The sequence below is a fragment of the Stylophora pistillata genome, chromosome 10 (assembly GCF_964205215.1).
Source record: "Stylophora pistillata chromosome 10, jaStyPist1.2, whole genome shotgun sequence".
Classification (NCBI taxonomy): domain Eukaryota; kingdom Metazoa; phylum Cnidaria; class Anthozoa; order Scleractinia; family Pocilloporidae; genus Stylophora; species Stylophora pistillata.
In genome coordinates this window covers 9,007,485-9,033,784 of record NC_142528.1, presented here as the reverse complement: position 1 = coordinate 9,033,784, position 26,300 = coordinate 9,007,485, and the positions used below count along the sequence as shown (strand labels likewise).

At 39.1% G+C, this 26,300-nt stretch overlaps 2 protein-coding genes and 1 pseudogene across 3 annotated transcripts in view; all 3 read right to left on the bottom strand.

Annotated features, from left to right (window-relative positions):
• LOC148721706 (uncharacterized) overlaps positions 1-13,940 on the bottom strand; it is a 44,600-nt pseudogene extending 30,660 nt beyond the window's left edge. Inside the window, exon 1 of the transcript XR_015992736.1 lies at positions 13,890-13,940. The product of XR_015992736.1 is annotated as an uncharacterized LOC148721706 (transcript). The remainder of the gene's footprint in view (positions 1-13,889) is intronic.
• On the bottom strand, positions 55-13,941 carry LOC111340138 (uncharacterized). The gene is made up of 4 exons (XM_088736836.1): positions 13,890-13,941; positions 3,903-4,262; positions 2,289-3,079; positions 55-667 (listed from the first exon to the last, which is right to left on the bottom strand). The coding sequence occupies exons 2-4, from the start codon at positions 4,259-4,261 to the stop codon at positions 327-329; spliced, it is 1,491 nt and encodes a 496-aa protein (XP_088592962.1). The 5' UTR covers position 4,262; positions 13,890-13,941; the 3' UTR covers positions 55-326.
• Positions 13,000-25,806, bottom strand: LOC111340137 (uncharacterized). The gene is made up of 4 exons (XM_022946925.2): positions 25,673-25,806; positions 16,293-16,649; positions 15,304-16,103; positions 13,000-14,809 (listed from the first exon to the last, which is right to left on the bottom strand). Exons 2-4 carry the CDS (start codon positions 16,646-16,648, stop codon positions 14,469-14,471), a joined length of 1,497 nt encoding a protein of 498 aa, XP_022802660.2. The 5' UTR covers position 16,649; positions 25,673-25,806; the 3' UTR covers positions 13,000-14,468.
• Between the last annotated feature and the right edge of the window lie 494 nt (positions 25,807-26,300).

The window sequence follows — 26,300 nt, the reverse complement described above, 5'->3', positions numbered from 1 at the left end:
GCCCTTTAAAATACATCAATAAGTTAACTTTATCACAGACTTTTTGATAGGAAGGACTTTGTAAAATGAACCTTTATGATGGAACAGAAAAAGGTGTCACTAATACAATATTGACATGATAAGCTGAGTTATACACGCATCTAGATTTGTTCCTTACTTACGATCTATTGAACAGCAGACACAAAGCTAAAAACTCATCCTATAGAGCACATTACTACACCTAATGGCTCCTCTACTCAATATGCATGTTTCACCAAAATTACAGTTAAATTAATTCACTCAGTAAGGCTGCTTCAAGGCTATCAGGGCCAATGACAATTCATCGTTTAATACCACATGGATATGAAACAAAGAGGGAGCAACTGGAGCAACAATATTCCCATTGAGGACAGCTTGGCAAGTGTTGCCTCACTCTTCGGTTTTCCTGGCTTGCCGGAAGTTTCACTCGGAGATATTTTTTCAGCGATCATCTTCCCTTTCTCGTCGCCGGTCAGGTAAGCACCCTGCATGTAGCCGTACCACTCTTTGCTCGTCGCTTCGCCAGCAAAGTACAGTCGCCCCAGGTTTTTTCCAATGTTCTCCCAGTCCTTAGAAGTCATACCCACTACTGCATCCGAATACGCGCCCTGCGTCAGCGGCTCTTTTGACCAGCGGTGATAGTAGATACCTGAAGGTGATGAAATAGTTCATTCTAAAGAGAGCTATCTTGGGTACAAGAATACTTCTTACTCTATCTTCATTGATCTTATGTACAGACTCATTCCTTAGTGCTAAATATAATCGGCTCCTATCTCCTCAATTTCCAATCAACCAGAGAAGGATAAAGACGGTTCATTGGTTGACCAATTGATTGATTTCTAACTCTTGTGCACTTTTTATCATTATTTTATCATTATTATCATTGTCATTATCAGAGACTTTATTGAAGAATCCAAATCCTACCTAACAATAACCCTAAAAAAAACTGCATTCATTTTAATTTTGCATAGCTTAACCATAATAAGAGTTCGCAGGTAAAATTATCAACACAAAAAGCAATTATTTGGAATTCAATATTGTTATTATCATTATTTTAAATCTTTAATTATTATTATCATTACTATTATTATTCATTATTATTACTATTATTATTTATTATTATTACTATTATTATTTTTATCAATAGGGATCTAGAACCCCGAGAAGGAGGAACTTAGACATTAAAGACAGGGATCTGGAAATAGAGAAGGGTCGAGCAAGACTTCCTTAACCTCATCAGTTATAGATTATTTTTATTATTTTTATGGTAAATTTTTCTTATCATTCTTTTGCGTTGAACTTTTAAAGACTTTGCATTTCCTTTGTCAAGAGACTTAAAATTACTGTCATCATTGTTAAAGCTCGCATATTTTTAAGCATTTCAACACATCTCCTTCTTGTAAGAACAAATACTCCCTTTCTTGCTTTAGTATTCTGGATTCTGCTAACAACTCTACTGATCGATTTAAAACTCAAAGAAGCTTTTTATATAAATAAGATCAAACCCGGCTCAACTTAACAAACAATTACAGCATTATAACACTTTTCTAGCGTTTTAGTTCACACCTTTGATGTTTGGTGTCACGTTGTAATTAGTACCCGCTTTTGTATTGCATCATACTGTAAATATTTTATTCAACTACTTGTCTATTATATAATTCCTCACGTTCTGTTACTCATTGATTGAAGATGACATAAGCATGCCGAAACATGTCTGTCAAAAAATTTGTCTATTTCTTACAATATTTATCATACTTGCTACTACTACGACCTTATTGTTATCATTATAATCATTTTTATTATCATTATTATTATCATCTTTGTTATTACCGACAAACTCGAAAAGTAAACGTAGACGAGGTGTGTTTTTCTTAACTTCTGATGGACATTTTAATGTGTTTTTCGATTTTTAGGGTTTTTATCAAACTTTTGTAAATATTTTTGGTGATTATTTTTATCAACATTTTCAATATTATTATTATTATTATCATTATGATTGTTATCATTATTTACATAACTTCGTTAATGTTGAACTTTTTCCATGTTGAATTTTTTCTTTTATTCAACGATTTACTAAGTTACTTACTTAGCTGGATATGTTCTCAGGAATGATGACTCACAGAGGAGGACAGTAGGAAACAGAATATGGCTTTTTCAACTTCAACAGTAGAATTCATAGCCAAACCTGCTATAGAAGACATTTTTTTAACAACTCCCACAATTGACTAACTTTAGAGGAGCCATTACCATTTAAACTGAAGGCGTTTTACCTGTTGCCTCAGGGATTGTCTTTCCATAAATTGTTTTCAGCATTCCCATGATTTCTGCCTTTGTTTCGTTAAATGATTGTCCCTCAATCCTTCGTCCTTCAGCCCCTGTCACGGTGATCAGTAGCATTCCACTCGAAACGGGAAAGATCCCAGGTCTTGACAGGTCCTGCCATACAGGGAAACGCCCGCGCTGTTTGGAAGCGAAAAGGATGTATTCGTGATCATCCCAGAACTTCTTTGGAAATTTTAGAAAAATTTTCGTGTACGACGACATCGGGTTTTTGAAAATGGCCTCTTTTTTCCAATCTGGAAGGGCTGGCTCAAAAGTAACCAAGTCGCTTGCCAGAACTCCGGAGCTGAATGTACAAAGAGCGTAATCTGCCACGTAACTCCAACCATCGGAGGTCTGTACTTCAACGGAATCGGAATTACGCTTGATTTTTGTGATTAATTTTCCCAGTAAAGTTTTCGCTTCCAATGGCTTGTGAAGATCCTCATACATGGACCATATCCCACGCCCATCAGCGATGAAAAAGTCTTCTCCGCGCTCGAACAAACTGAAAAAGGAAACCTCTTCTGGAGGCTTCGCGAACTCGAAATCGAAGTTGAAATATTCAATGACGTTTTCTATGGGTTGTTTAGCTGACCATCCCATCAGCTGCATACCAACTCGGGCGGGGAAGTCTGGCTGGCCTTCCCTTTTTTCTATGTAATCTTCAACTTTGTGCTCGATTCTGTCATTATACTCACGTAGAACTGCAAAATCAGTGATATCGTTTCCCCCTTCGTCCCTGCAAAAAAAATAGAAACGAGTTTTAGATGGATACTTGTCTCAAAATAGACACAGATCCTCCTCGAAAAAAAAAACTTTTGCTTTTGGAGGAGCGGAAGGAGTCCATTCCAAGGAAACCAAGGGAAAATCAGTAAGTCATCATCTGAATGCTTTATTTCGCTAAAATGTTACGGGTTTACTAGACTTTGTTTGTGTTAGTGGATATATTTCAACCTGGGTTAAGTTCATCGAAAGGCAGATTCCAACGAATGGGTTTTAAGAAGAGGTCCAGCACTGACCGAATCGGAATATGGCGTCCAATTTGAATTTCCATTGTTCTGGATTTACCAGACTCTTACACATGTGATAATCCTTTCATGTTTCCACGTCAAGACGAGGCTTGTAAGTCCAAAACAATGGCAATTCAAATTGGACGCCATATTTCGATTCGGTCAATTATCCATGGAAATTATCTCGTGGGTAGCGTTTTCCGCCCTTGGAAAGCAGCTGCTAACATTACTTCAAACCATGCGAGTCCTCGATATTCCTAACCCTAAATGCTGAAATATCAAGGGCTCGAGTGGTTTGAAGCATTCTTGTTCCCAGATCCTTCGGTTCTTTGAAATCATAGCATTTGAAAGTTGTGCCGCGCGCTCTTTTATAAGCATGCGCACAAGTCAATGACTTTTCCTTTCCTTATGAGGTGCGAGTTACCAGAGTAAGAGGAGGAGGGTGCCCATAGATCTCCCAAGAAATTTGCACTCTTTGTGTGTATGAGCCCTAATAAAAAAAGATCTAGCACGCAGTTCCCTCTTACCCCGAGTGGTCTAGTACTTTCTTACCTCACCAGTATGTCTGAGTAATTAGAGTCAAGACCATGCATTTTATTTGCGTCCCTTCGATCCAAAATAGGTTTAGTGTCGCCGTCATTCACAAAATGAATCCAGTTTGCGCCCACTTCAATGGAGTGGTTAGCAAACTGGATTGCATGCACTCTTCCTCCAGTGTAATTCTTCCCTTCCAAAATCAGAATGTCGGTGATGTTTCTGTCCAATAGCGTTTTCGCTGCTTTCATTCCAGCCAGTCCGGCACCAAGGATGAGGACTTTAGTTTTGTTTTGTTTTATTGGTGACTGAGACAAAGATCTGTCCACCAGAAACAATAAACTCAGAACCAGGATGACTCCCGAGCCGATTTGCATTCTGCAAATAAACAAGTCAAAATATATTTCGCTGAAATGCTATTATAATACGTTGATTCTTGTAAAAGATTCAAATTTAATCTTTAATTGGTGGATTGATACCTTTGCAGAGGCATGTGTGTAGCTTTATTATCAAGAGATTATGAAGGGTCCCAACAGGGTTAACCGACAAAAAAAAATTTTACACCATTAGGTGTAAAAATTGATAATTTTTAACCGTTAGCCCTTAAAAAAAGTTAACCGTTTAAATTCTGTTTTAGACTTGACGGAAAGAAATTAACCGTAAGCCATAAAGTGACCAAAATTTTAACCTTTAGCCAGCATAAAAGCCATTACCTCATTGAGAGCCTCGATCAGCGCCCTTGATTTCGGAGTGCACTCATTTGCCACAATATGTGGTTACACGAAAACATAATAATATAGTAGAGTATTTCCGCTACAGGTAAAAATTTTTTTTTTTCTTCTTCAGTTTCTAACTAATGCATAGCTAAGGTACTTTTGCTTATTTTTGATGATTTTCACATTTCTAGAAGCACTTTTCGAACCAAATTTTTCATAAAGTTTCCAGGATTCTCGCACTCCAGTGGTTTAAGACACATTAAATCCTTCCACCGTTTGAAAAAAAGCATTAAGCAGTATTTCAGACATATTTGGAGGCTTAACTCTCACGGTTAATAACAATTTATTATCCAACTACATTTCGTAGAGTACAAATAACGCCATTAACGAGTACAAATATCACACGGTATTTGTACTCTAATAAAGTCTTTAAATAATAATAAAGTCTTTATTCCATTATAAGATAAAACTACATATCTTATGTTACAATGAATTCGGGAAAACTACAACAGAAATCTACATACATATTATGATGCTTACATACATATAATAGATGTCTCTGTGCATGATGGCGTGCGGACGTGTATCTGAAGGCTCCACGAATTCTGCCGAATTTGTTGCCACTGAACCTTCTTCGTCTCCCTTAAACTAACATCGACATTGGGACGACAAACAAAGTCTATTCGAGTGGAAAGGGAGCCTAACACAACTTCAGGAATTTTGTTCGAAAGTCCTGAATTGGGAAGTTTCTGCAACTGCGAGTCCCTCTGAAAGGTCTAGTTCTTTGAAGTTGAAGACAATCACGTTGGTTTTATTTAACAGTACCGGTACCCTCAAATCCAAGGTCCGGATACAAAAGCAATGAAAGCCAAACTGAAGAAGCTACTCCAGTTACCTGTTGATGACGACTCGGTTATTCTCGTGAATGAAGAAGAAGCTTCTACTCCGGCGTTTAACAAGAATGCCAAATCAGTACAAGAGGAGTTGGACTGTCTGAAATCTGAAGTGCTGAACTTATGGGCTCATATAAAAGAGAAACCTAATGAGGAAGACCTGCGATCCAAAAATTCTCGACTTAGGGAGATAATTCTATCTTTGAAGGAAGAAAATAAAAAGTTAATCCAAGAACGCGATTCTTTAAGTTTTGCATTGCAAATCGTATCCAGAGAAGCAGCTACTCAATGCCGTTCAATGAGTAACACCTCTAACCAACATACCATTGTCCAAAATATGGATGAGTCAACACCTTGCGCCAACAAAGAACAAGGCTTCATTGTGAAATCAAAGAACAAAAGAAAGAAATCGAAAGGTAAAGGAGGCCCCAATAACACCCTGACAGGAAAAGAATCCGAACCCGAAAAACAACCAAAAGAGCGCACAACCCTGCTCATAGGAGATTCGATGATCTCAAGAATACCTGGAAAAGATCTGGGAAAAGCAGTTGGCCACAGGGTTATAGTCAAGCCTTTCTCGGGCGCTACGGCAATGGCCATGAATCACTATCTCAAGCCAAATCTGGAATCTTCGCCCAATGAAGTGATTTTACACATTGGGACTAATGATCTTAAAACCAGGGAACCAAAGGCTGTTGCGGAATCGAATGTGGATCTGGCGAGACGGATCGAGGGCACCTGCGATACTATAGTTACGCTGTCAGAGCTTGTATGCAGAAAAGATAAGCTGGACTAGGCAGTGAAAACAGCCAACAAGCATCTAAAGAAGTTCTGCCATCAAAATGGATGGAAATTAATTCATCATGAGAACATATCTCATAGTGGACTCAACAAAGGTGGACTGCTCTTAAATTTTAAAGGTAATGAGCAGTTTTATAATAATTTGAAATCGCACCTAGAATGAGATAATGTGCTGTCCGTCAATGCCGTGCGGGATCAATTAAGCAACCAAAAGGCCGAAAAATCTGTCTCAATATTGCCTCCTTTGCGCGGTTTTAGAATGGCATCACTCAATTTTAATCAATTAACTACTTATATAGACGAATTAAGAATCATATTAGCAAACAATGATATCGATATTGTTTGCATAAATGAAACGAAACTGAACGAGAGTATTCAAGATCATGAAGTTCATATTCCGGGATACGAAATAGTTCGCCGCGATAGACTAACAAAATGCGGCGGAGGGGTATGCTATTATGTAAAAACTTCAATCAACTTTACAGTACGAAATGACCTACATATGGATGGATTAGAAAATCTTTGCTTGGAAATCCATCAGCCAAATTCAAAATTTCTTGTGATTGTAACCTGGTACAGACCACCTGACTGAGCCAGGTTACAGCTACAAAATCGCTTGGTGTAATAAAAGAACGATAAACTCGATTGGCATGGTCACATTGAAAAACTGACGAAAAAGATCGCCTCTGGTATCGGGGCTCTAAAGCGAATTAGGTACCTGATCCCAGTATCAACATTACATCTCATTTACCAAGCTTTAGGAAAACGTCACTTTGATTACTGTGACATTGTTTGGGGTAGTCGTGGCAAAACGCTACGAGACAAACTGCAGAAATTGCAGAATAGAACAGCCCGTGTGTTGACATTCTCTAACTATGATGCTGATGCAACTGAGCTACTCGAGTTTTTAGGGTGTAAAAATCTTACACGCCAGCAGGAAATCCATAAAGCCACCATGATGTTTAGATGCCTGCACGGGCTAACTCCAAGGTATCTATATTCAAAGTTTACGTGGCGTGACTCTGCTTATGACCTCAGGGACTCTGAAAATAAGATTAATGTTCCACTACCGCGCACTAATTATTACAAAAAAAAGCTTTAGCTACAATGGCGCCGCATTATGGAACAGTCTACCACGCGATAAAAGGAACGCAGAGTCTCTGGGGTTATTTAAACGTAAGATCAATGACATTCTTTACGTCTAACGCACGGCATTCACGGAAAACAGCTTTAGTGTTGTAGTATGTAGTTTTAATTTCAAATATCTTAGCGTATGTGATATGTATTTTTATAGGCTGATGAATATTGATCGTGTTTAAATAAAGATCATATTTCCAATGACGAAGAGTCAGAGTGGCTGGAAACTATAGGTCCAAGTTTATTAGATGAATCGAGCCAAGGAAAACAGCTAGACGACCAGGAACAACGCGCCAATTCCGTTCCGCTTCGCATACTTCTGTCACGCACTCCCCTTAAATAAATATCCGCGAAATTCGCCCGCACTGAAATAACAGTTTGGCGTGTTGAATAATAAATAACTTATTAGACGTTTTGTTGTGTAGTATCGCTGAGTATTTTTACTCGTTATTTGTATTTTGACTCGCCCTACGGTTATTAAACACGATCAATTCATCAGCCTATAAAAATACATATCACATACGCTAAGATATTTGAAATTAAAACTACATACTATAACACTAAAGCTGTTTTCCGTGAATACCGTGCGTCATCCTCGGAGACCCAGGGGCTGTGAGTCGATTTCAAGTTAAGGGCAGAAGAGCCCCTGGGGACATTGTCTTACAAGACTAGTTTCAAACGGTCGCAGTCGTTCTGCCATCTGATTGGTGCCAGAAAATCTTTGTGTTTTTCTGCCCAATCAGAGTGAAGTGTCCTTTGGTGTATTTTAACACGTACATATACAGCGAGCTTTATTGCTCGCTATGTTTGTTTGGGCCGTGCGAGGAAGCTTTGCCCGAGGTGAAAAGTTTCAGTCTCAGCACACAATGTAAGAGAAATCGATCAGATTGTCCGCGAAATCTTACCGGAAATTATACTGAATACTTTCACAGGTATCACAAGAGAACGAGTTTAAAAGTTTGCGAGGTTCTTATAAAACATAATGGTTGCAAGCATCGATATGTCGCTTCAAACCTTAGATGAGATATAAGCCTAAATCTCTCAAGATTTTTTGTATAATTTGCTGTAACTGAAACTTTTCCAATCCCGTGAAGTTATTTCGTCGCACGGGCCACGCAGGTATGTCAAGCAACTGGCGCTTACACTTACGTAGCTTTCTGTGAGCGCCAAATTCTCATCGTTGCTTTGTAGTAAAGTCTTTACAATATAGCCAAAGTTGCAGAGAACGTTAAGTACGTGGACGACCTCCAGCAAGCGCTTAAAGAAAGCTTAGCTATGTTTCCGGCTAGCTAATGATGAAAATCTGAAAAAAGACTAATCATAGAAAACATCGTGAAAAGGAGATATGTTTTCGGACAGTTACCGAAGGGGCTGGAGAAAGTTTAATCTTTCAACTGCTGCGTTGAGTGTTCAAATTCTTGAGCTCGAAATGCCAGATTCTCTTCTAGTTCCTTGGTCATTGTCATTTCACCTCTTTTGTCGATTGTTGAAGACCAAGTTAAATACCTTTGATCATTGGGAATCGATGCTGCTTTCATTGATGAAAACAAAACCAAAGACCAAGAAATATTGGATGGAAAGGGCGAGCTTGCTTTATTGTAAATGTCAGCTTAGTACAGGGTTATCTACCCACATCTAATAAACAAAAGTTTCCACGTTTAGCTTTTCTTTTTTTTCAAGCAAAGATTTGATTAGATTTTGGCCGGGCGTGCACAAAAAGTTGCGTAAGCGCCAGTTGCTCGACATACCTGCGTGGCCCTTGCGACGAAATAGCTTCACGGGATTGGAAAAGTTTCAGTTACAGCAAATTATACAAAAGATCTTGAGAGATTTAGGCTTATATCTCAACTAAGGTTTGAAGCGACATATCAATGCTTACGTATGATGCACGATCCTCGCAGTAGATATATGAAATTCAAATTATATGAACTTCATATATTTCATTGTCGGTCAGTACAAAATGCAGACTGCAGACTGCAGATTGCAGACTGCAGACTGGGTATAAAATGCAGACTGGGTATAAAATGCAGACTGAGACCAAAATTGGGTATAAAATGCAGACTGACAGCAAAATTCTCGTTTCGTGCAATACGTGATATATTTTCATCGTTAACTCACCCCCCAGTCATGTAAGCGCCTTTCCGAGTTCGTTTCCTTGCAATTTCCTCTCTATATGCATAGACTGTGCTCAGTCTATGTGAACAGTCCGTTTATTTGTTGCGCTGAAACATGACAACACGTTCGATCGTAGAGCCGCCATCTTGAATAATCCGAGCAAACCCGAACGATAGCGATTTCCTATTTGTCATTACCGCTGGCCCATGCATGTATCAAATATGGCGGCTCTACGATCGAACGTGTTGTCATGTTTCAGCGCAACTAATAAACGGACTGTTCACATAGACTGACCACAGTCTATGCATATGGAGAGGAAATTGCAAGGAAACGAACTCGGAAAGGCGATTACATGACTGGGGGGTGAGTTAACGATGAAAATATATCGCGTATTGCACGAAACGAGAATTTTGCTGTCAGTCTGCATTTTATACCCAGTCTGCATTTTATACCCAGTCTGCAGTCTGCAATCTGCAGTCTGCAGTCTGCATTTTGTACTGACCGATTTCATTGTATCTGATATCAATGCTTGCAAACATGTTTTATACGAACCTCGCAAACTTTTAAACTCGTTCTCTTGTGATACCTGCGAAAGTATTCAGTATAATTTCCGGTAAGATTTCGCGGACAATCTGATCGCTTTCTCTTACATTGTGTGCTGAGACTGAAACTTTTCACCTCGGGCAAAGCTTCGTCGCACGGCCCAAACAAACATAACGAGGAACAGAGCCTTTTGAATATGTGTGTTTTAAAAACACGAAAGGACTCCAAAGGACACTTCACTCTGATTGGGCAAAAAAACACAAAGATTTTCTGGCACCAATCAGATGGCAGAACGACTGCGACCGTTGGGAACTAGTCTTGTAAGACAATGTCCCCAGGGGCTCTTCTGCCCATAACTTGAAATCGACTCACAGCCCCTGGGTCTCCGAGGATGACCGTGCGTTAGACTTAAAGAATGTCATTGATCTTACGTTTAAATAACCCCGGAGACTCTGTGTTCCTTATATCGCTTGGTAGACTGTTCCATAATGTGGCGCCATTAATTACTTAGATGCATCCAAGCCTAAAATCGTAATTACTGATGTTTTTTCATGTGAGATCGCCAGGACAGACCGAACGGTCTAGATGCCGGTCAAAATGAGATAATCTAGACCGCTTTCAATATTGATTTCAGCCAATCGAATTCGTAAATTCGGTAGTTCCCAGTCCTTGTGAGACACAGCCATATAATAATCAGCGATACTACACAACCAAACGTCTAATAAGATATATGTATTTCAACAGAGGCGATTAAATAAAATGTCCGAAAAATTCAAATGTGGATATCAAACTAATCATTTTACAACAGGTTCAGGGAGTTTGGATGCAAAGATAAAATTTCTACTAGGTTTAAGATAGCTTAGTTCCTTGAATACAAAACTTTTCTAAGTAAATCTCGGCATCCGTAATATTATGCGTTCTTGTCACATGAAAAAACATTAGTAAATACGATTTTAGGCTTAGATGCATCTCAGTAATTAACCACTCCAATCCTTGTAACTAGAGATGGACTTCAGTTTATTTTGTGTTTGTTGACATTGCTCGGTAGCATCGTTGTAGTTCAGTTCATGACCTCTTTCACTAATCATGTCAACTGTATTCGAATTTGAACCTTTGGGCTTTGCTTTAGGAGGTAAATATGCAGAAATGCTTTCATTTTTCATTATGTCGACCTTTCTCGATCTTAATGCTTTGGGCTGCACATATACATGGATTGCAATGCAATCTTGGCTTAGGAGGCGAAAAATACAAAAATGTGTTTTTTTTTTAGGCTGCAAATTCATAACTACCTCGTGCTTGGGCCGCACCTCTGTTGCATATAGGCCTTTCCCGATTGCGCTCGTAAAATCCTAAAAGAGTGCTGGAAAAAAATGGCTAAAAAGTGCTCATAAAGTGCTCAAAATCTCAATACAGTGCTCAAAAAGTGCTAAAAGTTGTGAACACTTACTTCTAAGCTTTTCGTAAATATTTTTGCCCTCTTCTGCAGGCATTCTTTGATGGACTTCTGATCTGATTTATTTCTGTCAATATCAGCCAGGCCCTTCTCGTGTTTCTTTGATTTCGTGCGTCTTTCAATAGAACTTTTCTTATAACTGAAAACTTCGCTCCGGGCGTTACATCTAAGCTTTTTTTTACCACGGCAAAGTGTTGGTTTGGGTACTCTTTGAGACGATCCCTTGTACTCACATTGGTGGTTTTGACGCTTCCTCTTTGCTTGTTCTTACATACAAAAACTTACATACGTTAGTTGACCACTCCCCATGGGGGCTTTTCAGGGCCAATTCCCACCCATCCCACCCCAGGGGAGGACATCCACGACACAGTAATCTCGTGCGTGGGAAATTAACGTCTCCTACCCCTAACCCTTCCCTTTGTTAATCGGAACTTTTCGCTTTCGTGCTATCGAAGCACTTTCTGCTACTGTTATTGTAATTTTATCAATCACCTCTTCGTCTTCAGTGCTTTTGTTTTCCGACTGATTTAGTGCTTCCATTTGTGCTCTTAAAAAACTAAAGCCGGTTACGAATTGTAAATGAATTCAGCACTACTAGTGTAAAGCCTAGACATCAGATTATTTAGAAATTTGAGATGACGCACACATGATACATCAGCCAATCAGAAACTTCTGTTTTCACGCTCAGTAGGGATAAGTCCACGTGTCAGTTCCATGACAACGGTCTTTTATTCTTGACCACTACATCATTAGTTATTCAAATTTATGACCTGGAACACGATTCTCGTTGCGAGCGACACACAGTTTTCGCTTTAAAATGTTTTAGAATACATATGTTGCTCGAAATTTGCTCGAAATGTGAAATATTGCTCAAATGTTGCCCAAAGTGCGAAAAAGTGCTTAAGGGTGCTCAAAATGCAAAATAGTGCCCCAAGCTCAAAAAAGTGCTCAAAAGGTGCTCAGTGCAATCGGGAAAGGCCTAGTTGCATTAACGGCCGAGTTTTGCGTAGTTTGCGTGAAATCTAAAGATCTGGCCACCCATCATTACTACCACTGAAAATCTTTCGAATATCCAAAGAAAATCTTGACGGAGTTGAGATGCCTATGTCATTGCGTGAGTAAATAGCGTTTCTCACAAAATAATTTATGCTTGCTTCATCCTTGACAATATAGGTCCTGTTAATTAATTGTGTTCCGCTATTGAGAGACCTTAAGGCAAACGTTTTTCACTCATGACAGGCTGTGAGGAAAAAAATTGAAATTCCGGTTTTATAAGAGCATGATGTGGAGGAAAAGCCTTGCATAGCACGCAAAATTTCCGAGATTTTTCCCCGCTGGAGAGGATCATTTTTTCAGAGAGTCATTTTCCCATCGCCATGAGGCATTTTAAAGCTTTTTGAAAAGCTCTCTCGAGCGTGATGAAGCGAACGAGTACTCCCTGCACCGAACCGAAACAAAAACAAATTCAAATGTATTTCAAATCACTCAGTTCTTTGATAAAACTCGTATCATACTTTCGGAAAAGTAAGGCTGATTCGTAAGTCCATGAGAAACTTCCTGTGGGCCTTTTTATAGCTTAAAAGCGCAAACACCCCAAAAGTATTGTTTGCTATGTCATGATCTTCGTTATTGTCCAACCGTGATGTCGAACTTTAGTTGATCTCAGAAAAGTTTCCTCTCATAGGCTAAGAATTCAAGAACAGTGGGTTAGTTTTTAATGCTTCGACCTTTTTTTCACCGTACTCACAATAGTCTCAGCCGTAGCTGTTGCAATTCAGCAGCTGAGTTTCTCATTGGACGAACTGACCGCCTTATGTCACTGAGACTTATTTACCTCAATCTTATTTATACTATAACATTACTGACTCTAGAATTCACCTAAGCCAGCGATATTGGTCGACTTAGATTCTCATTAACAATTTAGTGATCAACAAGATGTAGGCCTACTCTGGGGCCATAAGTCGCCGTAACTTTGGGCGCCTTTGGGCGAATGAAGGCGACTTATGGCGGCTTAAGGCGACTTATGCGAATTGGCAGGAAAAACATTGCGACTTGAGGCGATTTAAGGCGACTTTAGGCGACTTAAGGCGACTTGAGGCGACTTTTTGTGACTTAAGGCGACTTGAGGCGACTTAAGGCAACTTCAGGTCCCAGAGAAGACCTAAGAAGTGATAGCCCTACACGCTCAAACGTTTGTTAATCTAGCTACGCCTCGGTGTTTTTAACATATATCAGCACAATGATCCCAAGATCCGCAAGCATCTGTATGGCTGTAAATCTGTATAAGCATTTGAATCCGTTGCAGGAGATAGGAGGTTTAGATCAGAGTAAAACAAAATTTACTTACTTTAGTCTGAAGCGTCTCGATCTTTCAAGGTTTCGGCAAGATTGCCTTAGAACCCCACAAATTAATTATGCATACAGTCTTTGTTCAATGAAAGCGATAGATATAACAATAGAATTTCTCAGAGACTAGTAGTCTAGTAGTTTACAAAGTTTGGATATTTTTCCACGGATAATAATATCTGTTTTGAGAAGTGATTAAGTCTTCAAGTTTGGCGCTGGAATTTCTTCTGGTCTTCCTTCGGTATGGACCCATATGAATTATGGGAGCCAGATTACGATAAATCGACCCTTTCAAATACATCATAGGGGGAGTTTATCACACAATTTTTAATAGGACGGAGTTTGTAAAAATGAACCTTTACGATGGAATAGGAGAGCACCTCAGTTATCCAACATTCATATGAGAAGCTGAGTTATACACGCATTTAGATTAGTTTCTTACTTATGATCTATTACAGGACACACTACTACATCTAATAGTTCCTCTATGCAACACGAATGTTTCACTAAAGTTAATACTATACTGATTCACTCAGCAAGGGCTGCTCTCAGGCTCTCAGAGCTAATAAAAGTTGATCGTTTAATTCCACATGGGTATTAACGAAAGAGGGAGCAACTGGAGCAACAATATTCCCATTGAGGACACCTTGGCGAGCGTTGCCTCACTCTTCGGTTTTTCTGGCTTGCTGGAAGGTTCACTTGGAGATATTTTTTCAGCGATCATCTTCCCTTTCTCGTCGCCGGTCAGGTAAGCTCCCTGCATGTAGCCGTACCACTCTTCGCTCGTCGCTTCGCCAGCAAAGTACAGTCGCCCCAGGTTTTTTCCAATGTTCTCCCAGTCCTCTGAAGTCATACCTACTACTGGTTCTGAATATGCCCCCTGCATAAGCGGTTCCTTTGACCAGCGGCGATAGTAAATATCTGAGAAAAATATTTTAAATTCATGTTAAAGAGAAAACTTGCAATATGTTTAATAAGCAAGTAACTCTATTTCAGCTTGGGTTGATGAGGCTTATCAAGCCCCCAGCAGTTCACGCGGATATGCCGTGAAAAATATAATAAAATAAATGACTAATGACTAACTTTTGTTGTGGAAGACCCACTGACTCAGATAGTAAAGAACTTTTTCCAGCGCATGAAACTAGCCAGAATCCAATTATCTTTGGGGGCCTTGCAATTAGTTTGTCTTCGTTATTTGTCTTAAGTCTGGTTTAGTGATAACTGAAGATTTGAAAGTCCACAAGATCGTGTCTTAGTTTTTTTGTCTTTCTGTAGGGATAATTACCCGACGCTATCGTTCGCCTATCCTTCAACCTGAAGACATTTTTTTAGGACAAGTTTATAATGAACAGTAAGATATGTTGATTTCTGATTACACCTGAGGAGCACTGCAAGGCAGGACTATGGAAATTTACCTGTCGCTTCAGGGATGCCATTCCCATAAATCTCTTTCAACATTCCCATGATCTCTTCCTTTGTTTCATTAAACGATTGCCCCTCAATCCTTTGTCCTTCAGCCCCTGTTACGGTGATCAGTAGTATCCCGCTCGAAACGGGATAAATACCGGGTCTTGACAGGTCCTGCCACACAGGGAAACGCCCGCGCTGGTTAGAAGCGTACAGAATATATTCGTGGTCATCCCAGAATTTTTTTGGAAATTTCAGATAAATTTTGGTGTATAAAGATAAAGGGTTTTTGTAAATGGCCTCTTTTTTCCAATCTGGAAGGGCTGGCTCGAAAGTAACCAAGTCGCTGGCTAGAACACCGGAGCTGAATGTACACAGAGCGTAATCTGCCTGGTAACTCCAACCATCGGAGGTTTGAGCTTCAACTGAATCTGGGTTCAACTTGATTTTTGTCACCGTCTTTCCCAATAAAGTGTTTTTTCGCAGAGGCTTGTAGAGGTCTTCATATAAGGCCCACAGTCCGCGCTCGTCAGTAACGAAAAAATCCTTTCCACGCTCAAACAAGTTGAAGAAAGAAAACTCTTCGGGTGGTTTGGCGTATTCGAAATCCACATTCAGATATTCGATAGCTCTTTCCATGGGTCGTTTTCCTTTCCATCCCATCAGCTGAAAACCAACACGCGCTGGCATGTCAGCCGAAAATTTGTTCATCTTCCTTTCATTTTGGTAACCTTCAATTTTGTGTTCCACTTTATCATTAAACTCCTTAAGAACTGCAAAATCAGTGATATCTTTGCCTTCATCATCCCTGAAAAATTCATGATAAGAGACAGTTTCCATAGAAAAGGCGGCGATATACGACGTCAATATGGATAGCCCCTATTCCAAGAGAGTTTATCAAAAAGGCCAAATTTGTTCCCATTCTGCGAGCGTCACGCTCGATTTCTTTTTCATCGAGAGTATATAATGTAATACTGGCAACACCAACTAGTCTCACCTCACAATAATGTCTGAGTAGTTACAAGTAATTGCACGAATATTTCCTGCCTCCTTCCGTTCTACGAGAGGTTTGGTTTCATCATCATCTACCAAGTGAATCCAGTTCGCCCCCGCTTCAATCGTGTAGTCCGCAAATTTCAAGGCATGTATTCTACCTCCAGTGTAGCTCTCCCCTTCGAGAATTAGAATGTCGGTGATGTTTCTGTCCAATAGCGTCTTCGCTGCTCTAATTCCAGAGAGTCCGGCGCCAAGGATAAGGACTTTAGTCTTTTTTTGTTTCATCGTTGAAGGCAAAGAACGGTCCACCAGAAACAGCAAACTCAGAACTTGGATGACTCTCAAAGCGATATACATTCTGTCAATAAACAAACAAATTTATCTAAAAGGAGTGACTACTACATGATCCGGGAAATGAAAGTTCTTGAGATTGCCTTCGAATATTCCTAAGTGGCTTTGCACAACTGATTCCTCAACCCTCCTGGATTATTAAGAGGTTGATAGACCCCGATGGGAAACCAATGTCACACACTAAAAAAAGCAAGTTATATTAGACATTTCAGAATTGGTTTTATGTCGATACTCGTTTAATTCTCAGTGTTTGTTTGTTTATAAATTTTTTTTGTTCGTGGTTAAAGCACAAAAACTTATTTGTTGCAAAGGCCTTCTTCTTTCTTTGGTTTATGCTGCGCCCAATAATCTCGAGTGCGCATGTCGAGCCACTGAGATACTTCGAAATAACAATAATTATTACACGACTCGGGCAGTCAGAGGGCCAATAACTAAAATCAACCAATCAAAATGCTCTATTGCCGGTCAATATTCTCTCAGTATTGGACCGGGCACTGTCCCGAATGGTCCCGAATGATACCGCAATTATGTCCCTTGGAACTTCGGTCGTATAATAAATCTCTTATTAACCAAGCTTGCTCGGGACCGTACTGGGAGAATATCGGCCCTTGGTCTTTTTTGTACGGACCTCGCTACGCTCGGTCCGTACTGTCAAGACCTCAGGCCAATATTCTCCCAGTACGGCCCTCGCCCTTGGTTAATAAGATATATGTAGCATCGGGTCATAATCGGGTGAAATTCGACATTCTACGAGTATTGTACTGTTACCATCACTCCGCCACTCAATTGGCCATTTTATAGTTGTCTACTTTGTTGCCAAGCCTTTGATTCGGAGTGAGGCTGAAGGTGACCTTGTTGTGATAGAAACCTGTATCTAGTTAGCATGATAACAAAGTGATTTACATTTGAAAGGCAGCAAGGTTTGTATCATAACAAGGTCAACCCTAGCCTCACTCCCATTCAAAGGCTTGGCAACCAAGCACACAACTGTAAAATGGACTGTTGGCTTCCTATGGGTGGCATTAGCCACAAAAAACAGTTTGAAAAACCTTTAACCCTTAAACTCCCATGAGCAACCAAGACAGAATTTCTCCTTGCAATATCAATACAATATCAAGAAGACAAGTGATGAGAATAGAGAAAAATATCAAATAGGGGATTTTAGGTTGATCCAATAGGGGAATCCTTGTTTACAATATTTATCTACTGCGGGGATCGTGCATCATACGTATCTAATACCGCAGTTCAAAATATATGAACTTCATATATTCATTGTATCTCATTTATCACTTTCACGGGTTTATTACGAATCAACTTAACGGCCTGCTCCCAGTTGGCTTGTTAGCTCAATTGGTAGAGCGCTGCACTAGTATCGCAGAGGTCAGTCGTTCGAGTCCCGTACAGGCCTGATTTTTTTCAGGTCTGATTTTCGCTATTGCATAAATAGCGCTATCTACTGCGAGGATCGTGCATCATACGTAATATTTGTCTCATTAGCATAAGCAATTCAGTTTCTGATAGAGCTAAAAATAAATCAGTTCTGAATATCGAAAGGTCAAAGTACGATTAACTCGGCCAATGAATACGAGCCTGATGCATTGAATACTTTTTGTGCAACACGGGTTTAAAAACTCAAAATTTTACATAGAATGTATGAGCTCATTAGCGCTTTTGCCACCCAGAAATTTTGCAGTTTTTGATGGACTATTTCTCCTTGAATATTACACCCAAAGAGCTAAAAATTTCACCATGTACTGAGGTTTACTAGCTCTTTAGCTGCCTGAAGTCAATTTGTATCGAACATGCTTCCTTCTTTACGCAAAGCTGTATGCAAATGAGCAAAAATGTAAACAATGACATCAGCATGAATCCGCCTCTACAAAATTCACCAAACTAACATCACAAGAACTGTATGGCAGACAGCAAGGAGAATCAATAAGGAGATCTTGGGAGTGAAAGGTTAAACCTGAGTAACTGTTCTGGACACTTCATAAAATCTGAAAGGAATTATCGGCATCTGTTCTGATGTCGAACTCTTGACACATTTGTTTCCGGATCTATTGTCGTCTTCCTCATATTTCGATACTGCTTTTAAAAAATTTTGTCTGCAGAACGTTACGTCAGATGCTATGTAAACGATATTGTAAAACAAAGAAATTCCCGTCTGCTGCATCTATATCCCGCAAGGAAACGTGCACAGAAAGAATCGTTAATTTCGTGAACTTCTGGAGCTTGGCTCAGTAATGTAATCTCTAAAGGTTACTAGTATAGCGGAGAAGACAATTCGAACGCACAATAGAAATCACGGTTTAGTTAAAGGAGGTACGTAACGCAAAATTGCAAACGAAAATAAAGAGATCGATGTGAAATCACAGATGAAAAGGGCGAAGTATAAATTGAAGACGGTAGTTATGATTGATGGTTGTAGCTGAATTTGTGTTGCTGAATTTATGTGGCTAAGTTTGTATGGTTCGAACTAAAAGAAAATACAACAGAAACTAAACGAAGAAAATATCCCTGAGAAATGTCACACCTAGCCTCATTAACAATGGAGCGATTATGGAGTGAACTGAAAACGCGAAAGAAACCATTGTACGAACCATAAAAAAGGAAATTTCTCAAATGTAAAATAAAGAAAAACTTACTTTGGTATAGCTCTTAATGATTGTAGGTAACTCACTAATAGCAGATGATTCGTGAATAGCAGGCAAAACAACAGTTTAATACACAATATCTAGTACATGTGCTTAGAGTTACTTCCCACCTTCAGAGGCCGAAAAAATCGTTTTTTCTGTAATTGGACTAGATTGAAGTTCGATATTTTACCGAACGTTTACAAAAAGAAAAAATTTAAAATCTCAAAAAGCGTCTGACTTATTTAGGAAAACGTATTTTCAAATAAAAGTTAATAAATCAGGAGGGCGTCATGATCTCGTAAATGGCGAACCTTCTGGGGGAATACTCGCGGCAATTTCATATCATTTACATATTTTGTTTACATCGCACACTTGACAAAATTCACACGCGAAAGTTATCTGCTGGTGGAAAGTCTTTTCTCATGGATAAAAAACAGAAATCAAAATTAGAGAGGAGTCCCTGGGCAAAGAAAAAGAAAAAAACAGGCCCAAATGAGAAAGAAATGGCAACATTTTGTCAGGAAAAAAAAACAGTCCTGGCATCCAAAGGACGAACAAAGAAGTCGCCATCAAATCTACATTTGTTAGGTTAAAAACGAAGTTTTCTTTCAATAAGCAAGTACCGGCCTTGATACTAAACATAGGCAATCGCCTCGAATCGTATGAAATCATGAATAAACCTACCCGAGGGAACTCATTTCAGCGATAAGGGTATTACTTAAGCTGTCTGTCGATTCGCTGTTTTGCTTTTCTGCAGTTTCTCCTACTTTACCTTTTTGCCAAGGGTTTTTTCTCTGCTAATTTTTCCCATTACTCGACGTTCAACAGAGCGAGATAAAAAAAAAAAACTTGACTGTTATGCGGTACTTTTCCCGGGAAAGTCTTGATGGGTTGTCATTGACGCCAGGAGGTTCCGTCCTCCCATTGGTTCGCCGTTTCGGGAGACGAGATAAAATCTCTTGGTGTGGCGCTAGTTGTTTACAAACCTTGAGGAGGTAAAATCTTGCAATTTCAGTTTTGAGATAATAATAATAATAATAATAATAATAATAATAATAATAATTTACCTCTATGTGGATATATCAGTCGCGCTTCACAATATTGTAAGGTAAAAAAATTATGTTAAAAGTAACTAAAAATATAAGAACTATAAAACCCATGAACCTAAGTACTCGAAGGGAACAATTACTTAGTAAAAACTAGTCAAACCTATTTGAAAACTAAATTTAAAAAATGAGTTTTGTCAGCAGTTTTGAAAGTGTCCAATGTCTTTATGTTGCGAATTGCGGAAGGTAAAGCATTTCAGACATAAGGTGTAGCTGACTGGAAGGCACGGTCGCCAAGGGTTGGACGGGTCTTGGTGCTAGGTAATTCGAGTGATAAAGACTCGTTTGACCTAAGAGAGTACCTGGATTGCTCTTTGATGCTAATTAAAGGGACACGGTCACGGTCTGCGCATGCTTGTGTAGCTGATCGAAACTTGAAAAAGTCATCCTGACTTTTTCAAGTTGCATTCACAAATTCAAAATGGCGTCTAGCGGAGGATCCGGACATGGCGGTAAACGCATTAACTAAGGGCGAAAACGAAAGGTTGAAGACAGACGGGAATACAAGAAAGCGTGGCTGAGGAACCATAAGCGTATTTATGTAGAAGAAAAGACATTTAAGTGGTGGCTGCAGGCAAAATTTGAGGCAGGTTACGGGTCATTCAGCGACAGCGATTTTACTGATAGGAAAATAAAATAATGCCAGATATCACAGACATTTGTAGCATTTGCAAGGCAGATGTTTATTCTACTACAAATTATAATTGGAATACAGGTAAGCCTCAGGCGAACTCTGCGGCTTTCATAAATATAGGCAGATGACGACTGCTCGTTCGAATCCTGAAGAAAGGGAATACACAAATTATAACGTATATGTGAACGATCCTTCGCAGTAAAGCACTATTTGAGCAATAGTGAAAATCAGACCTGAAAAAAATTTCAGGCCTGTACGGGATTCGAACCACTGACCTCTGCGATACTAGTGCAGCGCTCTACCAATTGAGCTAACAAGCCAACTGGGAGCAGGTCATCAAATTAATTCGACATAAACCCGTAGATGATAAATCAAACAACAACAAACACATGAAACATATGTATGAACTGCGGTTATGAAACGTATATGTGAACGATCCTTCGCAGTAAAGCACTATTTGAGCAATAGTGAAAATCAGACCTGAAAAAAATCAACTACGGGTTTATGTCGAATTAATTTGATGGCCTGCTCCCAGTTGGCTTGTTAGCTCAATTGGTAAAGCGCTGCACTAGTATCGCAGAGGTCAGTGGTTCGAATCCCGTACAGGCCTGAAATTTTTTTCAGGTCTGATTTTCACTATTGCTCAAATAGTGCTTTACTGCGAAGGATCGTTCACATATACGTTTCATAACCGCAGTTCATACATATGTTTCATATGTTTGTTGTTGTTTGACAAATTATAACGTATGCTTTTTGGACATTCGAGCCACAAAAGAAGTGAGTGTATACAACTTTACATGCGTGTATTCAACTTTATATGCATACCCTGTTTGTGCAAGGTTTATTGCTTGTTCCACATTTACATTCATCTGTACACAGCACGTTTCTCCTTTTGCACGGGCACCCACGAGGACTATTTTCTTTGCGCTTCGTCGTACAAGCACTTTTACATTTACAAAAGATCACCGAAGGTTCCTCAGTAAAAGAAATTCACTTTCATGAGCATTTGCTTTGGATAAACTTGATTTAAATGCAAAATATATGCAGAAATCTTTAACTCACTGATATTTCTCGTAGAGAGTGTATGCTACTGCGCATGTCAACCAGTGACAGTGACCATATAAACACTTAAATGTAAAAAGTAAAATCTTAAACTTTATACGGTAACTAATCGGGAGCCAATGAAGATGGTAAAGCAATGGCGTAAAATGGCAGTATCTTGGTGATCAAGTGACCAACCGAGCAGTGGCATTCTGTATCCGTTGGAGTTTCATGATATGTGAATTTGGGAGGCCGTATAGTAGACTGTCACAATAATCTATTCTACTGGTTATGAATGCATGAACTAATGATTCAGTGACTGGACGACTTAAATATTTTCTAATTCTACGTATGTTGTAAAGATAATAGGATGCAGATGAGTAGGTAGTAGTAGTAGTAGTAGTAGTAGTAGTAGTAGTAGTAGTAGTAGTAGTAGTAGTAGTAGTAGTAGTAGTAGTAGAGTAGTAGTAGTAGTAGTAGTAGTAGTAGTAGTAGTAGTAGTAGTAGTAGAGTAGTAGTAGTAGTAGTAGTAGTAGTAGAGTAGTAGTAGTAGTAGTAGTAGTCTTTATTTAACACTTAATAGTTAAAAACTAATAAACTTGTGGCCCTCTACTACATATGAATGAAAATTACATTATGAAACTATAAACAATGGACAGGTAATAACTCTATGATAAAAATCGAACAAATAGATAAATACATAATAAAGTTCAATAAAATTATGGATAAAAGTAAGGCAAATGAGCTTGATCTTGCAGAAATTGCTTTCTCGAGGCGCGCTTAAAACATTTTACACTTGGCTGCTTCCTTATTTCGCATTCTAAATTGTTCCAGTCCTGTATTTCAGACACTACAAACAAGCTTCCTCCTTCCGGCTTTCTCTTGTAAGTAGGCGTAATAATATTCAAGCTGGCAAACCTGGTATTACGTGAATGCCGAGAGCTATTCAATTTCAAGGAGTCCATAAGGTTCTGTTAATATGACTTAGCATACTCATTTTCGAATCAAACCAGGTTCCTAAGTTTCGAACCTCACCTGAAGGAGCAATTTGGGACTCGCCAACCGATAAGATACTAATGTTACTGACTTTCTGAAGTTGTTGTTGCGTTCCAATCAAAAGACATTCTGTCTTATCCGAATTCAGTTTTAACTTATCCGTATGTATCCACTGACTAATATCAGCGATAAGATTCCATGGCAGTTAAGGCAGCGATTTCCTCCATGTCATTTCCTGGTCTAAACGCGATGTACAGTTGTGTGTCATCTGCGTAACAATGGGGATTAGGAAGATGTGATTCGACGATCTTAAAAAGCTTGCTGGCTTAGAGAGAAAATAATAAAGGCCCGAGGCAGCTGCCTTGTGGAACTCCAAATTTAAGATTGAAAATATTCGATAGAGCTCGTCCGTCTATAGAGATACGCTGGGTTTTGTTAGAGAGGAATGATTCAAACCAGTTAAGTGCAGAGCCTGAAATTCCAAAATCAGATTGGAGACGATGTAAGAGAATTTGATGGTCAGCGGTATCAAACGCGGCGCTTAAGTCAAAAAGCACAAGCAACGTGACGCACTGATCTTCCATGTTCATCAAAATGTCATTCTTGACTTTAAGTGTGTCAGGAAATTTTGATATTTGAAATATTTTTTACGTTTCGTCCATTTACGCAACGCGTTTCGCATATTATACGCTACTTTAACTTTAGATGCGGATACCTAGACAACCAATCAGAATATCGGAAAAGCCTGACACACTTTTGTTGATTGATGCCTTGTGAATAAGACTTTGCAGCCATTTTGCTCGTGCTGCGGGATCCGATACCCGATAAATTCAATAGAAAGATAAAGGCTGATAGTTTCGAAAGAAACTGTTTGGGGCTGCGTCGGTGGGAGTAACGAAATAATTTGGATATATCAACAAAGTTGAAATGGTAAATTGGCCACCGTAATGATTACAAAAGCTGACGTTTCGAGCGTTAGCCCTTCGTCGAAGCGAATAGAGGAATTGTGGGTTGTGTGTGCTTTTAAAGGCACAGGGATGAACAAACGCTTTTCATTCCACTAATTTATTCATGTTTTTCTCGTTGCCATGCTCCCACCAATAACCTTAAACTGATTGAAATAAGAAATTTATAAAGTAATAATCATTAACCAACGAAGAATAATAGACCCGAACAAACATAACAGAAAGTATTTTGAATATATCAACAAAGTTGAAATGGTAAATTGGCCACCTTTACGATTAAAAAACTGACGTTTCGAGCGTCGAAGGGCTAACGCTCGAAACGTCAGTTTTTATAATCGTAACGGTGGCCAATTTACCATTTCAACTTTGTTGATATATTCAAATTATTTCGTTACCCCCGCCGACGTAGCCCCAGTTTCTTTAGAAACTATCAGCTTTTATAACAGAAAGTACACGAGCTACACGTCTCGAAACTAACAGCTAACAGACACCAAAAAAACAATAGCCACTTAGATCTACTTAGTGTCCGGGTCAACGCAATACAAACATCGTGATGTTGTTAAAAGAGTAAAGGAGAAAGGAACATTTCCCAGGAGTGCCCCCAGCAAGCCTTAGAACTTCGATTTTAGCAAAGCTGACTATCAGCAAGACTTAGTTTGGAAACTAGACCAGTTTTGCTATCCTTTAATTAGGTAACGGGGTAATCCCTCATTAACCTCTCCAGTATCCTTTCTTTTTTTGTCTCAAGTACTCAATCAACCACAGTGTTTGGTTTGACCGTGTTCGGTTAAAATTGAAAATCACCTCCGTTTAGTAGAAGTGGTCACAGTGATAAACTGAAAAATCAATGGTAAAAAATGACTGGTCTGAGTCCTATGATGTATATTTATTGGTGGTTAAATCAACTCGCGCAACCGCCGCGCAAAGTGAGAGATTTTCCCACTAACTGCGCAAACGTAAATATAAGAGGTTAAATTACTTGTGACGGTGAAGAATTAGTCTGCCCCCGAACATAATTTGGCTCAGCGAGAATTTCGAATACTTTTAATTGTTACTGTTTTTTTTTCTGTTTTCTAATACAATGTTTTCCCCATACCACGCTATTTCCCGAGGGTTATCGTTCAAAAGAAGTACGGCAATAAGATCGAGAGCACACACGATTCTCGCTGGTTAATTGCCTTTGTAGTTGCAGAAGAAAGCTTGAAAAAAAAATTCTGCATCGAAGGGATTCGACCTCACTAGTTGGAACTTAGTATCAACTGAACTTTGAAGCCAAACGTTAGATGATCGATCTTATTGTAACAACTTAAATGATTTTAATTTCGATGTTCGGAAATTGCTACGTAAGATTCTTGACCCTTATTGAGTCTTGCAATTACTCTTCAAAAGGAATGCAAGCGCAAAATTGAAGTTCCAACGCATAGTCCTCACCAAACAAGATGAACCGACTCGTGCATGTTGTATTTCGAAGACAAATCGAACAAGGTTTACTTTCCATTACTTACCCGTTACTAATAGCAATCAGTACAATTTCTTTATCAGTCTTCGTGTATCAAATTTCGTGATGCAATAAACTCATTATCCACGCCGAAAACTGCAGAAGTTTTCGATCCGATTTGTCGATTAAAAGAACAGTTAAAAGTAACACTAACCTTCGTTTAAGAGGTGGAAATCCGAAATGGAAAAGTTTTCGAATCGTTTTTCTTGTGGAATACGATAGGCAATGCTGAAGACAATCATGCGTTCTTTGTTTTATCAGCGATACTTATATTTCACTTATTCTGACAATATCAGTGACAGTTGGGTTCCAATTTCGTTTTTTTGTTTTCTTTTTAACATTCTTTACCAAAACTCCTTAGATACTATAGCACGGTTGCATCCAAATATTGTCCTCCTCCGTCTTACCCGCAATACTTCCCCTCCCTTCTGCGTTACTGTGTTGATTCATGCTCTCAAATAATTACCTTCAGTTTTCAGCGCAAGTTTTTTTTTGTTTTTGTTTTGACCAATCAAACACAAAAAGCAAAAACAAAGCAATCCTGGATTGGCTTTTGGTAAATTTGCTCTATTACGCGAAATAGCGGAACATTTAGCTCGGGGTTTCTATACTATTTCACGGCCAATTGCAATTGTGCAAAATATTCTCGACCCATTAGCCAATTCAGTGCTTACATCCAAAGAAGTGAGCAAAACATGAAAAAAAGCAAGATTTCCATTAAAGACATAATCACCGAAATTGCTCCACCTTTCGGTTTGCCTGGTTTGTCGACAGGTTCACTT

Excerpts from the sequence above, each read along its gene's own strand:
- LOC111340138 (XM_088736836.1), bottom strand. The coding sequence starts at position 4,261 with ATGCAAATCGGCTCGGGAGTCATCCTGGTTCTGAGTTTATTGTTTCTG. Across the intron at positions 3,080-3,902 it reads TACTCAGACATACTGGTGAG|GGACGAAGGGGGAAACGATA; the intron begins GTAAGAAAGTAC and ends TTTTTTTTGCAG. Across the intron at positions 668-2,288 it reads GACAATCCCTGAGGCAACAG|GTATCTACTATCACCGCTGG; the intron begins GTAAAACGCCTT and ends CATCACCTTCAG.
- LOC111340137 (XM_022946925.2), bottom strand. The coding sequence starts at position 16,648 with ATGTATATCGCTTTGAGAGTCATCCAAGTTCTGAGTTTGCTGTTTCTG. Across the intron at positions 16,104-16,292 it reads TACTCAGACATTATTGTGAG|GGATGATGAAGGCAAAGATA; the intron begins GTGAGACTAGTT and ends TGAATTTTTCAG. Across the intron at positions 14,810-15,303 it reads TGGCATCCCTGAAGCGACAG|ATATTTACTATCGCCGCTGG; the intron begins GTAAATTTCCAT and ends TATTTTTCTCAG.